This window comes from Pteronotus mesoamericanus, unplaced genomic scaffold (genome assembly GCF_021234165.1).
Source record: "Pteronotus mesoamericanus isolate MK-2021 breed Mesoamerican mustached bat unplaced genomic scaffold, CSHL_Meso_final contig_73, whole genome shotgun sequence".
NCBI classification, from domain to species: Eukaryota; Metazoa; Chordata; class Mammalia; order Chiroptera; family Mormoopidae; genus Pteronotus; species Pteronotus mesoamericanus.
The window spans coordinates 10,587,331-10,601,774 of NW_026555245.1; the positions used below are offsets into that span (position 1 = coordinate 10,587,331).

Genomic DNA, 14,444 nt, shown 5'->3' on the forward strand with positions numbered 1-14,444 from the left:
CCAGGCAAAACCACTTAGCACATCAGGAATGTCTTTGAATGTCTTAGAACACTGCTGAAGATCGCTGCTGACTTTCCTTCCCTCTTTCCCTACTGAGCACCACTTATATTTTGTGTTGTGGTCTCTCCTTTAGGGATTTCCTCATCCCACTTGCTCCTAGCTGCCCAGATTCCTGGGTTGTTTTCAACATCACAGGGACTCCTGATTTGTTGTGATTACCTTCTCTTCCCTATTTCCCTGTTACCTCTTTTGATTTGAAACTTCCACCTTCGTCGCTCCTGCAGCAGGTTCTTCAGCAAAGATGGGTTTGAAGTGAGCACGAGTTCTTTTTTATTAAAAAAAATAAAGTGTTTTATTTTTTTAATGCAAAAGGATAAAGAAGATAAAGTTTGCCTGTCATCTTATCACCCAGAAATGTCTGCTGCATAGACTTTGGCACATAGGTTCTCATCTTTATAATGAATATGTGAGTATAATTACACCTGTGTATACTACATCATCATTTACATCTTCTGCATATGTAATACTGACCCTGCTATTGCATTAATATTATAAATCTTATAGACATTTTATTTTGCCATTGAAATTCCTTGTAAACATTAATTTTAATGATTTGTATATTTATTTGCACGAACCATAATTCACTTATTTTTTCTTTTAAACACAAAATATAGGGTTGGTGTTGTTAGTACCGACCCTACATTTTACATTTAATATTATAAATCTTATAGGATTTTATCTTGCCATTAAAATCCTTTATAAACTTCATTTTAGTGGTTTGTGTATTTATTTCCATGAACCATAATTCACTTAACTTTTGTTATTGGGTTGGCCAAAAAATCCATTTGTTTTATTCTGTAATTTGGCTCTAGAAATGCTTAGTTATCTTTAACTTCATCAAAAAATTTTTGTTAGATTGTATTGTGACAGCTGCCATATCCACGTGCCTTTTTTAAAAAAAATCAAAATTGGTGAATTTTTGTGTAGCCATTTTAATATTGAGGATGGAAGAAAATATACAACATTTTTGGCATATTATGCTTTATTATTTCAAGAAAGGTAAAAATGCAACTGAAATGCAAAAAAAGACTTGTGCAGTGTATGGAGAAGTTGCTGTGATGAGCGAATATGTCAAAAGTGGTTTGCAAAATTCTGAGCTGGAGATTTCTCACTGGACAATGCTCCATGGTTGGGTAGAGCAGTTGAACAGCGATCAAATCAAGACATTAATTGAGAACAATCAGCATTATACCACATGGGAGAGAGCTGACATACTCAAAATATCCAAATCAGTAAAGTTATTAGTGAAAATGAAAAATCTGCCTTTTATTTTACAGAAAAAATAAATGAACTTTTTGGCCAACCCAGTAAATAAAGCTGCTATCAGCATCTCGCGAGCACACATTCCGGGTTAAGTCAGGGTTCTCCTGGTCATTGGGTTTCCCAGCTGAGCATTATTGGCTGCCTTCTCTTTGGGATGATTTTTCCCAGGTCTGTGTTACTCTCTCCGCCCCCAATTTCATTTTGTCATGAGCTAGGGAAGGCTGTTTTGAAAGTCACCTAGCATTTTACGTGTTAAAACGGGATCAAGGTAAATGGTTAGGGAGTACATGAACTTTTATTGTGTGGTATTATGTGCTTGGAGCGTTATGTGTGTTCTTTCATTTAATTCTCAAAATGACCTTGTGTGAGATGGTTTCATGTTCTCACGTTCTCATTTTAAAGATGAGGAAACTGAGGCTCAGGGAGGATGTGTAACTTGTTGAAGGTCCCCTAGCCAGTAAAGAACAGAGCCAGGATTTGAATTCAGGCATGCCTACCTCTCCTTTAATAGAGAGAAGTTTTAGTAATTGGATTGGATTGTAAAACTGTTTGGTAGATGCCAAAGCAGTGCTGTACTCGTAATATGGCTCTTTGGAATACAAAACAAAACTTGATTTTCTTTGTGTTTGCCAGTTTCCATGGTATAAATACTCCTGCCATAGCTGATTTCAAGCTGCCAATGATTTTACCGTCCCTTATAAAATTCCTGGATATTTAACAATCAGTGCAACTGGATACACGATGTTCCTTCCTACCACTAGGCTAAAGGTCAAATAACCCAGACACGTGTTTTCTGCACTCATTTCTAAACGAGGCAACCGTATACATCTATAAAGTCCTTCTAAAATTCAGGTTTTCGTGACATCCTTAAGGGTCTCTAATGTTTAGTTAGTATTAGGCAACATATTTCCCACTATTGAGATTTCTTTCACACGTGAGTGTTTGTGACTGGCTCTGGGACTCCAGTCTTTCTCAGGGCCCAATAATTCAGATCAAAAGACAGGCTAGGGATAAATTGTTAGGATGTGGTCAGAGATACAAAGTTAATTCACCGTATCTGTGCTTTGTAGATTAGACTACCATCCGAATATGTAATTAGAGCCTGCTATAAACATGGTTTTAATCAACGATGGGACTAGGTGGGTAGGGAAAATATGGAGGACTTTCCGGCACCACCAGGGGAAAAACCACTTAACAAAATCCAAGTAATTTCGCAGAAATGGAATAAACTGTTTCCATACTCGGCAGTGGCTTCAGGAAAACAGCGGAGTCCGTTATCTCTTTTCACGGCCCGGGGCCTGCTGCACCTGCACATCTCCACCAGTGGGGGGCGCTGTGTGGCGTCGGAGTCACTGCTGAAGCCCCCAGCAGCCTACCTAATACCGCTACTGTTACTAGACTAATTAATCTTTATATATGAGTGACTGGAAGAGGGACCTGGGGATGATCTATACTTCTGGAGGTGCCTTTTGGAGGCATGAGAAACAGAGAGGTGAGCAGCTATCTTTGGATACTTAGTCCTGGCTGGAGGATTTGCTGGGCCTGGTCTGATGTGTAGGGAAGTCTCTATCCTTCCACCAAAGTGGGAGGTATTCCCACTCTGTTGGTAGCCGATGAAGTATGACGGTCCCCTCATCACTGTCATTCTCATCATGAGAAGCCTCCGTATTAAAAGAGGAGTTCAGTGAACTCTGGCTGGATTTTTATTTCAAGAGTATTTCCCCAGTACATGCTGATGTAGACAGTGGGGTGGTCGTACATAGTCTTTGGATGCAAGCACGATCTTATTGTTTCCACTAGGGCAGTGCTTTTCAACTGGTGTGCCCCAAGAATTTATAAAACATGCAATACCTGACCTCGTTTCCCTTAGATTTTCAAATAAAAAAATGACCACAGCCAACAGAACAATAGCTGTCTGGCGTGAATGAATGAAAATAATACCTCTGGATTTTGGGGGTTTTTTTTTGTCAGATTGGCAAAAACCATATGCTTGGGTGCAGCAGAATTTTAGTAGTTTATGTGTGTCATGAGGTGAAAAAGGGTGACAATCGCTGCATTAGGGAGTGGTGAGGGTGAAAGAAAGGACTGAAGTTTGTCTCATCTTACCTTTCCTACCTGGATATGCATCTGTGTTCAAGACAATACCACCACGTTGCAGGTATCACCCAAGCAGCTACCGCCTCTCATAAATACCCTGTCATTTCTCTGGGCTTCCTCTGAGTTGACCCAGGATGACTACAATCTGCTTTCCATCGTCTTAAAGGTGTGGCTGATTCGTGCTTGTCCTCAGGAACCCCCGCCCCCTCTCCTGTTACACCTCGACCTTGTTTTTTTAAGGAAAAGAAGTGGGGAGAAAGACGTGGGCCTCGACTCAAATACCCCTGGGGCTTTGTGGATTGCCGTTCTCATTCGCTGTCCAGTGCAGCGGTGCCTAATCTGTGCTGTGGAAGCTGGGTTTCCTTGCTCAGTGAAGGAACAGTTTTTCCATACTGCTGATAGTCTGCATGTCTTATTTCCTAGATCATAGCAGTGGAAAAGTGCAGCCATGCCCTTGACTTTATTGCTTTTGTCCAGCTGTGAGAAACATCCTCATCTGCTTCCCGAATCCTTTATTAGTGCTAAATCCCCAAATGGACTAATTCCTTTCTCTCTTCAAAAACATCACATTTTGATAGTAGAAAATGCAGAGTGGTGGGTGTGGCGTTTTGACCAAGGGGAGCAATCAGGGCCTGGTTTCTGCTTGCAAAGTGCGTAGTCCAGTTGAAAGGGACGCGTAATCATTTGGGAGATCAAGTCTGCTCTGCCTCTTGGCTCCCTGGGCTTTTTCATCATCTGGATGCCAGATAAAATACAGATGTTCCGAGCTAGAAACACCGCGCCAGACTATTTCCCCCTCGGCCTGCACTGCCTCTTACATGCCTGAATGGCAGACAAACTCGTTTTCAGCATTTTGGTTCAACTATAATTCACGGAAGATATCCCAGTCTGGACTGAATGATTTTCCTCCCAGCTCTGTCTCTGAAATCGGCCTGTGTTCTCCATGGCCTTCAGATGCTGGATCTCTGATGGTCTCCGAGATGCTCTTCCTTTGTCCCATACGCAGTGCTGTCGTAGAAGACAGCAGCCACAGATGTCCTTCCTCTGAAACTCAGCAAGAGCCCTAGATCTCTCGCTCTCTCCAGCCTTTGGAAGACACGTCCTGAGCAGACCTCCTTTCTGTGGCTGTGGCTTCTGCACTGGAATGACCTTTTAAACAAATCCTTGCCTTGAAACAGAACAGAGAGCGTCTCTTGTTTTCAGAAGGGTCTCTGCATTGAAAGTGAATCAGGTTTTCCGAGCAGGGAGAGGATTTTGTTTTCTGACAGCCTTAGACATGAAGAGGCCACAGAAGTTTGTGATCACCTTGCAAGAAAGCTTTGACTGAGGCTCAGAGGGGAGGAGGCCTATTCTGAAGACTCAGGCAGGAATGAATGCGTACAGGCCTTCAGTGTTGGAGTCTAAGCTCCCACATTCTTCCCCCCGCCCGCCACAACTGGAGAGGGCAGCTTTTAAAAGGCAAGCTTGAATGATGGCAATTTCTAATAATCCACCCAGACAGATCAGCTGCTTCAGCTCAAGTTCCAACACTGGAGCAGCTCTTCCTTGCCTCACTGCAATAGACTACCCTACTGGCAGTTTCCTTTACCTTAATGAAGAGATACATGAATAATAGAAGCTATTCTGAAATCTTCAAGAAAATGGAGTCAGGTCATTTCTCTCTATGACCCTCTTTACATGCTCAGAAGTCTGCTTCACTCTGGTGGATACTCACGTGGCCAGACCGATTATAAATTACTCTTTGGGTTTTCCCTCCTGGCCACATGCCAGCTACAGCCTCCTTTCCTCTCTGGCCTCGAGCATCAAAGACCCAATCTTGATTCTCATTCCAAGCTTTTGTTTCACTGCCTTGCCTTCATCTCTTGGTATCCCCCAAGCAAGGGTTAAAGAGGGAGGCCGAGAGGGCAGCTAGACACCTGCGATCTCTCTCAGGAGACACATACCTTTTTAGAACTTACCTTCCAGCCGAGCTTGGGCGGGGTCCACACATGTCCCCTGCAGCAGCTGCAGCCGTGCTCGGCAGCTGCTGCACTCATTGTGGCCAGGGCCGGCGCAGGTCTCACAGGCTCGGTGGCAGGGCTCACATTCGCCCGTCTCTGGGTCCCCGTAGAAGCCAGGGCCACATTCCCTGACACAGCTGCCACCTAGGGAGGAACACAGAGAGGAAGCATGAAGGCGGGACCCTGGCGGGTTTAGCTCAATGCTCCGTGCGGGGCCAAGTTCTAAACAGGTCCAAGGGAAGCTCAGGAACATTTTTGCTTGAATTTGTTTTAAAAGAGACCAGGATGTTGTTAGCTTATTTCAACTAAGAGATGCGCCTTTAAAAATCTGACACCGAAAGCCCTCTTTTAACTAAGAATTTAAATTGGTTATCTGCTCAAAGGGTTAAGATCATAGAATAAAAAACCTGACATTCTTGAGGCCTTGAGAAACTACAGATAAAAGGAATCTCTGATAGAGAACAATGGGAGGTCATGTTGGGCTTTCTGACCCCTTGTCTCCCACAAGCATTCAAGAGCTCTGGACTAGCGGTTCTTTAATTGGAAGACTCACAGTATATCTCTTTCCTAACCATCCATTTTCATCAAAGTCAGCGACAAAGGATCAAAACCCAAGACAAAGGATCTTGATTAACTTTTACAGTGCTCAGGAATGCATAACATAGGTTACGTCTCCAGGAAGGCAGCATGGTTCTGGGTGTCCCAGGTGACTTAGATTCCAAAGCACTGTCTTCAGTGTCCCCCTGTCCCCCACATTCACTCTGGCTTCCATCAGTTTGGAGGTGTTTCAGATTAATTTGTGAAATAGGAACTATGCTCCAGTAACAGAAACGGAAGGAAGTTATCCTGGCTAATGTTTACTTTCAAATCAAATGAACATTTCTGCTCGGAAGAGAGGCACCAGCGCACGCAGACCCTGAAGCCAATCACACAGCTCCTTGATCTCTGTGTGGCGCTCTGGGGCTGCGATTTGCTTCGTCGATGCCATTTCCAGGCTTACCCAAGACAAAGAAGCCGTCTTCACACCAGTAACACTTGTTCTGGTTACAGTTGCAGCAGTTGGCGTTGCACGCTTTGCATTCAAATCCTTCACTGTAGGTCTTCTCAGGACAGACTTTGTAACAGTGGTGTTTAAACCTGGGGAGAAGATAGGCTTTCTTCCATGAGCTATATTGATGTATTTTTCTTAACCACCATGATTTAATCTCCTTACGCATGCCTACACATAGTTTTTAATAGGCGTAGATATTTGGGTTTTGAGAGCAAAAACTTCTTCTTGGCCTTTATGTGCCTTCCAAACAGGTCATAAACCACCGCCCTCTGGACAGCTCAGAGAGGCTGGGGAGAAGAAGGAGGTGCTAATATTTATTTATGGAGTACTGATTATATGTCAAGTATTAGCTTATTTAAACCTCCACGCAATCCCCTTGTGGTAGCTACTACTTATCTTTAATTTCCAGATCAGGGAACTATGTCTCAGGGTTAAGTGCTCAAACCACATAGGTTAAAGGTGGGATTGGGATTTTAATCAAGGTCTGTTCAAACGGACAGTTTGTGTGCTTTTGCCACATGGCACTCGCAAGGTCTGAATAGTTTAGTGTGACAAGATTAACATCCACACTGAAGTGCCTTAGCTTTTATGTATACACACCCTTACACATACTGTCCATTATTCTCATGCTACAGTAGAACACTTCACTGAATTACAGGCTCATGTGAAGTGGGAGTGGAATGAAGCAGATTTTTGCCCTTTGGTGAATTTTGTAGCATCAACAAGGTATCAGAGGCAGGCTTTGCATATCTTCCATACCAACCTCTGTTGTAGAGTGGTTTTTAAAAAAATTTTCTTTATTGTTCAAATACATTTGTCTCCATTTTCCCGCCACCACGTTCCCCTGCCCCAGCCACCCCCACCTCCCACCCTCAATCCTTCCCCACTTTGGCTTTGTCCGTGGGTCCTTTATACATGTTCCTTGATTTGACCCTTCCCCTTTTTGTAGAGTGTTTTATTAGCTGTATTTAAAGTCACTAAGTATTCTAAAAGGTTATAAATGTGTGCTCCTAGAAATAAATATCACGCGCTTTACCCTTAGTGATATTGGGAATGTCCTTTTTAGTGTACAGTAGGCCCTTACTTAACATGGTTGATAGGTTTTGTGACTTCAAGTGAAATGATATATAATGAAATAGGCTAATTGATAGAAACAAGATTTAAGTTCCAGTGGCATCTCATCAATGTTATAATGAAATGACATTGAACAAAATGATGTTATTCTAGGATCTGCTGTTTTTGTTTCTGAAAGGGTTTCATGAACGATGCTCATTCATGGGCAGTGCTGAGCTGGAGAGGCTGACGAGGCAGGCTCCAAACTTCAGCAGAGGGTGCTCTTAGGTGACAGAGGAAGTTGGTGCAGGTCAAGGGGTATCTTCTGGTGTCAAAAATGAAGAAGGGTAGAGTTAGGCTGGAGGGACACAGAAGTCACCCACTTCTGCATGGTCACTGTTCCTTTGGATTTAAGTCCTCCTTCCTCAGTCCTTTGGGGAACAGTCTGTGCCCCCAACCATGTGACTTCATCAAGGAATGCTTGCATTTATGCTGTTCATCTCTGCTTGGGGTGTCTCTGGCAGGCCAAATGCTCGGTAAATGCCAACTATGAACATGCTGACAAATTCCTTTCTGCTCATTTACTGTCATCTGGCCTACCTTCTAATAATCAAGTCTGGGAGCCTGTTCCCCAGCCCTACCCTCTTTTAAAATGGAGCAATAATTTAAATCAGTAGGTCAGGAGTGCAATAATGTAGAGACACAGTCAATGCAGAGAATAATAGGCCACTCTGGAGAATTTGAATTAAAACCATAAGGTTAAGTAATGATAAGGTTAACTGGTCATTTTTGATATATTTCAGCCTCTTGGGTTTCCCTTGCCTTCTTGTCCACCTCGCCCCTTTTAATGTCTTCCTGCCCACTGCCACATTTCAAGCCTCTTGGAATCAAGCCCATTAAAGTTGAGGTGAGCCAAATATAACCCCTCTCCGTACTACTAGCCTGTGGGGCATCATGAGAGAACCCACAGCCTCTCTGAGCTTCATTTTTTCTTTTCGGGCAAATAACATCGATGCTGTGTTCCTGACAGTGTTTTTGGAAGGGTGAAGAGAAGAAACAAATGTGAGAGTTTGTTTATCATAAAACTCTTCAATTCTTAGATGATAGGGAAGAATAATGCAGCCTATGCATTATCTGGGCCTTCCTTTTCCTTTCACCTCCCTTTTCTTTTCCCCTCCTTTTTCTTTTCCTAGCTTTTCTTCCAACATAGGCACCAATGTACACTGGAAGGGAGACTAGAGTGGGAAGGCGAGGTGACATTGAGACATGCCATGCTTGCTTTGTAGATTTGAATTGGAGAGCTTTGTGGGTGACAGTTGTCTGTGTTTCATTTAACCTAGTGGTCTGTGTCTTTCATGACCCAGGGAATGACTGAGAGCTAATGCAGCACCTGACTTCATCCTGGACTGTCCAACTCTTGTTAAGGACAGTCTCCACGCAGACATCTGGAAACAACTTGCCTGGGGTTGGGTCTATGATTAAGGCCTGTCCAGAACCAGCAAGGTCTGAATCTTGGTCACCCATGGCAAGATTCCTAGACATCAGTGTCAGGTTGGGTGCCTTCCAGGACCAAGAAAGAGAAGGCCTTCTTTACAGGCAAGAAACAGCTGGGCTCTTACTGCTAAATCCAAGGATTGTTCATTAATAGCCTGACAGGGCAGAGTTGCTTCAGGCTGCAGGGCCTCTTTCCTTTTATCACTAAATTAGGATTAAGTCAGCAATGCTTCAACTGCAGAAAAGTTAGTACTATGAAAAAGAAGGCAACACTTACATGTAATACCCCGTAACACATGATGTGCAGGTTCCTGGATCATCTGGAAAAAAAATATAAGGATGAAAATAATCACGAAGAGTTCAGCATTTGGAACAATGGGCTTTGGAAAAGTTGTGGCTTGAGACAATCTTTTGGGATAGTTTTGTGAAATGTACTGTCCAGAAATGGTATTTGAACAGATGGTACCATTTTTAACTAGTACCAAGCTGTATGCTACGATTTATCTTTATCAAAACTTGTAAAGTAAAAGTTCTCACAGATACTTGGCCCTGACTTTCAAGGAGGAAAAGAGGCAAGCTACTGGGCCTTCAAATTGCAGACCAGGAACCATCCACTTTGAGAAACTCCTGGTCTCTGGAGAGGTAAAGACATCAAGCATATCCACACACATACACACTCTAAAAGGGGCTGCAGGCTTTGAACCCTGAGCAGTGGGTTTCCCATGAGTTACCCTAAATGCCTGCCAGTGTGAAGGATTGCTATCTGGGAGGTTCCTTTGAAGTTTGGACAATTGTTTTCTTTCCCATACAGTGTCCTCTTTGGGTTCAATACTTTACAGCCCTCTTACAGAAACTTTCCCATTCTCCTTAGGTATAATGACTCAATGTTTCCCTGTTGGCTCAGAGGAGGACTCTTTCCTACAGCTTTCAGGGGACTTAATGAGGGAGAAAGGACTTTGAGAATCACTGACTCAGTCTATTTCCCTCCCTTCAAACCCTCCCTTAAACATGTCAACCCCCAGATCCAGTTATTAAGAGAATTCTATGATTTTTTCTGGTTTTCAAATATTGGGAGTAACAGTTACCTCTAGCAAGTTTTGTTTGTGTTAAATCTGTTATACTCTAGTCTTGTTCTTTTCATTATAATAGGAGATGAAAAACAATTGCTCCTCTTTAAAACATTCCTCTTGGTCCATGAAGATTTTATGTCACCTTTAACTTTTTAAAAAGATTCTCTTTGAACTTTCCTTTCAGATCTACCCTAGGCTTTATTTTGATTTCACAAAGTCTGCCCTTTGGTAGAGCCTCACCCAAATCTTTAGCCAGACATTCATCTTGGGTCCTTCTAGGGATACTGTAAAGACAACACTATTGTGTATTGCACATAGTACAACTAATACATTGCACCAAAAGCTATAGTGGAAACATTTTCAGAAGAGGCTCTGCCATTTACACAGGATCTCCACAACTTTCTGGAAATAGCCCAATGATCTTGCAGCGGAGAGGGTGCTGGCCTGGGAATTGGGCGACCTCTTTCTAGTTTGAACTTTTAACCCTGGCTTAACTGTCTTGAGAACTCACATAAACTTCGCTCTACTTCCTGGGTCTTGATTTCTGCAGCTGTAAAATGATCTGATTAAATAATATGGTTGCAAATTCTTCCCAAAAGTCAAAGATTCTGAAGTTGAAACTAGCAGAAGTTGGCAAACTTTGGCCAACTCTGGGGCCAGATCTGGCCATGCCCTTTTGTTTGCATATTGTGTGTGAATACTTACATGCTACAATGTCAGAGTAGAGCAGTTGAAGCAGAGAGAGAAAATATTTACTACCTGCCACTTTACAGAAAAATTTTGCTGGCCCCTGGCTAGAGCACCATTGGTCATGATGCCCACCTTTGTTAGATAACACAGGTATAAATGTTCTTAACAGCTGGCCCTGGAGTTCCTCTTAGGGAGAAAACTGTCTATATTTAGGAAAATAACTTGTACAACCCCTTGGGGTAGAGGTTGAATTGGATGGATTGAACAAGAGCCAAGACAGCCAAGGAAAGAGCAAGACCCTCTTGCAGGAGGTCATGACTTGCTCATGGGGGAGGGGGGAATGGTTTCCATGTCTGGGTCAACATGGTTTGTGATAGAGTGACTAGAGCAAGACAGTGGAATGAACCATAAGCCAGGCTAGTTAAGTAGAATAAGGAATCTAAAACTAGAGGTACCATGACAAAGAAAAACTCATTGGAATTCTGCGAATTCTTGGGGAGGGCTTTCTGCTTCTACAGTCCATGGTTTGGGGATCTGAATCCATTTTAAGGGGGTTGCAAAGGCCCCAGTGAACACTAGTGGTTCCACGGGGTAAGTTTATTTCCTGCTATGAGTCTGTGTTTGCATCTATATTCTTTTCAGTTCTCCTCTTAAGTAAGTGGCTACTACTCAGTTTGCATCTGGACAACTTACTTTTCCCTCTCCTGTCCCTGATGAACATACTTCAACAGTTTTGCTAATTTGTCAAGGGCTGGGAAATTCTAATCCTGTTCTCCAATGCTTTGGCCATCCCTCCCATCTAGGAACTTAATGAGTTTGCTCTCTGTTCCTTTGAGCAGGTCAACTGATGAAAATGTTAAATGGAACCAAGCCTCAGAAATATGCATCCAGTGTAATCTCGAGTCCAGACACTTTTCCAGCCCAGTTGCACAGTGAATTTTGTAGCTTCACAACAGTTTGCATAAATGAATAATGCATAGGACAGGAACTGTCTTGTAACAGCTTATGAAATCCCATTAGTCTTTCTCATTATTACTAGTTTTTCAAAAGAGGAAGAATTATTTTGTAAAAAATTTCTACCCCAGAAGACCCACAAGTCAGACATAAACTAAATGGATTTATCTTGACCATTGAGAGGAAGCTCTTTTGGGACTAAGGAGAAGTAACAATCCCAAACCTAGAAGTTGACTCTAAGTCAAGTTAGCATTTGGATGGTAAGAAGGGGTGGGTTAAGTTGAAAGATTCGTGTGTGTGTGTGTGTGTGTGTGTGTGTGTGTGTGTGTGTATGTGTGTGATACAGGGGTGGGGTGAGGAATGGAAGAGTCTAAACAAGCTAGAATTGTTAACTGTCTTGAAAAGTGTTATCCAAAGTAGGATGTTTAAATAGGTCTGGTTATTTGATCTTGTCAAACTTTTGAGCTGAGAGAGCATAGTCTGAGGAGGGAGGGGGCAAGTTCAGTCGGAATTCGGAAAAAGCCTCGCACGTTCGGAAGAAAGCCTTTAGAAACAGTTTCTGGTGTCCAGCTGCTCACATCCCCACTAAGGAGAACGTGTGTGCAGATGCCTTTTCAGGATGGGGCATGGGGATACAGTCTGTCTTTCTTGAGAAAATTCATTTTTATGGTTTCATTTTTATGGGGTGGGAAGGGCAGGGCTACCATGTCCACTGCGTCTAGAAAGGTCTCCGTGATCCCCTGCATCACCTTTCTCCTGTTTCCTTGGTGATCTTCACTGCTGGAACTCATCGCAAAGTCACTGTCCTCAGGGAGACATTGGCTTTGTGGTCAACACCACCTTCAGGGGTCAACTGACAAGAAATACCCATAGCCCTCACCATCGACTGTGGATGGACCAGAGCTGCATTAGGAGTTAATGCGCATCTTACTCACAAACTATATTAGAAAAGGGATATTTTTAAATTTGAGGTGAAACTGAATATTTAAAAAATGTCCAGAGAACAATGATTTTTTTTAAGTTTACATAAACTTCGAGTCACACAATTAAAGAGACATATAATCAAAAATGACTCTATTTTGCTTTTTTTCTAAATATCCTGCTCTTATTGCATGTTTATTTTTCATTTGGAGGAGAGAGAAGAAACTTAATGTCTGAAGAGTAGCCCTTTATCGTATAATAAATACCTAGATATGCCAGAATTAGCCACAGATTAGATACATTATGTAGGCAAAACTGATTGTCTGCAAAACTGTGCGGAAGTGTTAATGTTGGGGTGCGCCTACCTTAGCTTTGGTTATTTATTTCAAGATTCATTTTGAGGTTTATAGCTCTTTCATTCATATCCCATGCTAGCCGGGCACCCCTCTACCATGGCCTATTGAAACTTATCTGTGCTACTATCCATTTTTGCAAAGACCTTCTAGGTTACTGCCCAGGCTACTGACTGAAGGGCATGTTAAACCTGTGCTCTTGGGAGGCTCCTGGGCTCTTACCTACCTCAGTCCCTTCTCAGGTGTCCTAGACCCATGAGGCTCCTTTTATCTTGACCTCTTGGGGGCACAGCTGTAAATGTTTCGTAAAAACCTTTAGTACCTTATTGTACTAAAGTCATGTACTGAAGTTATAGAGGGTTGTGGAAAGGTGGAAAAAGTGGATTCTAGTCATATCATTCCAACACATTCACTCATATATATATTTTCAACCTATCTCCCAACCAAAAAGTGCTAGGTGAACAAGTTAATTAGAAAACACATACTCTGTCTATAAAGAAGGAGGAGCTAGAAGCCAAGCTCAGGGAGTCCTTATGTACATGCAGATGAGTGAACCCATCAGAGAGTCATTCCTTCCATTTATAAGGAACCAGATGTGAAAACAATTTTTGGAAAGTTAGTATATGAATTCAGTAGCTCAGATAAAGCATTTCGGTTAGGTATGGCCTGAGTAACTGGTCTCCAAAGAGAAATGTGCAAGACAATTCATTGGGCTACAGAAGAAACAGAACTTATGTTTCATTTATTTTTGTTATCTTCTTAAATTTTCTACTTCAGCATATCTTTTTAATATATGTAAAATATTCATGCACCAGTACATATAAATAATTTACACACACATATATATGCAGTGCAGGCATATGCTAGTTTTTAAAAAACCAATGGGGTAATCAGAAAAGTATGAAAATTACAGCTTTAGATTTCTGTTATCATGGGGCCTGGAGAGTTCCTGGGGCTGGAAACCTGTGAAGTATGGACAGAGCCATCATTTTGGTCTGATACTTGAGAGGCATTGGGAAGGCCAATAAAGCCCCAAGTTTGGTTGAGCCCAGGATATAGGTGATTGGACCTGGGAAGGTGATTGAGCAAAAAGGCTGAGACCATCTGGGAAAAGCCGGGTACGCTGACTTATGGTAAGGTGGGTGCTGTTTTATGATAGATATGAATGGATGTGTTTGAATGATATGACTAGATTCCACTTTTCCCACCACCCTCTATAGCTTTAGTACATAAATTTGTTCCCCAAACAAACTACCTAGATGAACATAACCTCTGGTCATGTCTCTATGAAAGACAACCTGAAGGTTCATCTATTAGAAATAGATTTTAAAAATATGGTATATTTACACAAGATGGGTTAGTATTCAGCCATTCACATGTTGTTTCTCAAGAGTGTTTAATGACATGAAACATTTTAATGATAGATAGACTATGTTAA

At 42.2% G+C, this 14,444-nt stretch overlaps 1 protein-coding gene across 1 annotated transcript in view; it reads right to left on the bottom strand.

Moving 5' to 3' along the window:
- The window catches only part of PCSK5 (proprotein convertase subtilisin/kexin type 5), a 413,154-nt gene that overhangs the window by 35,514 nt on the left and 363,196 nt on the right, over positions 1–14,444 (bottom strand). The window contains 4 exon segments of the mRNA XM_054583010.1: positions 245–325; positions 5,364–5,564; positions 6,421–6,557; positions 9,296–9,338. Coding sequence (XP_054438985.1) covers positions 245–325; positions 5,364–5,564; positions 6,421–6,557; positions 9,296–9,338 — 462 coding nt within the window.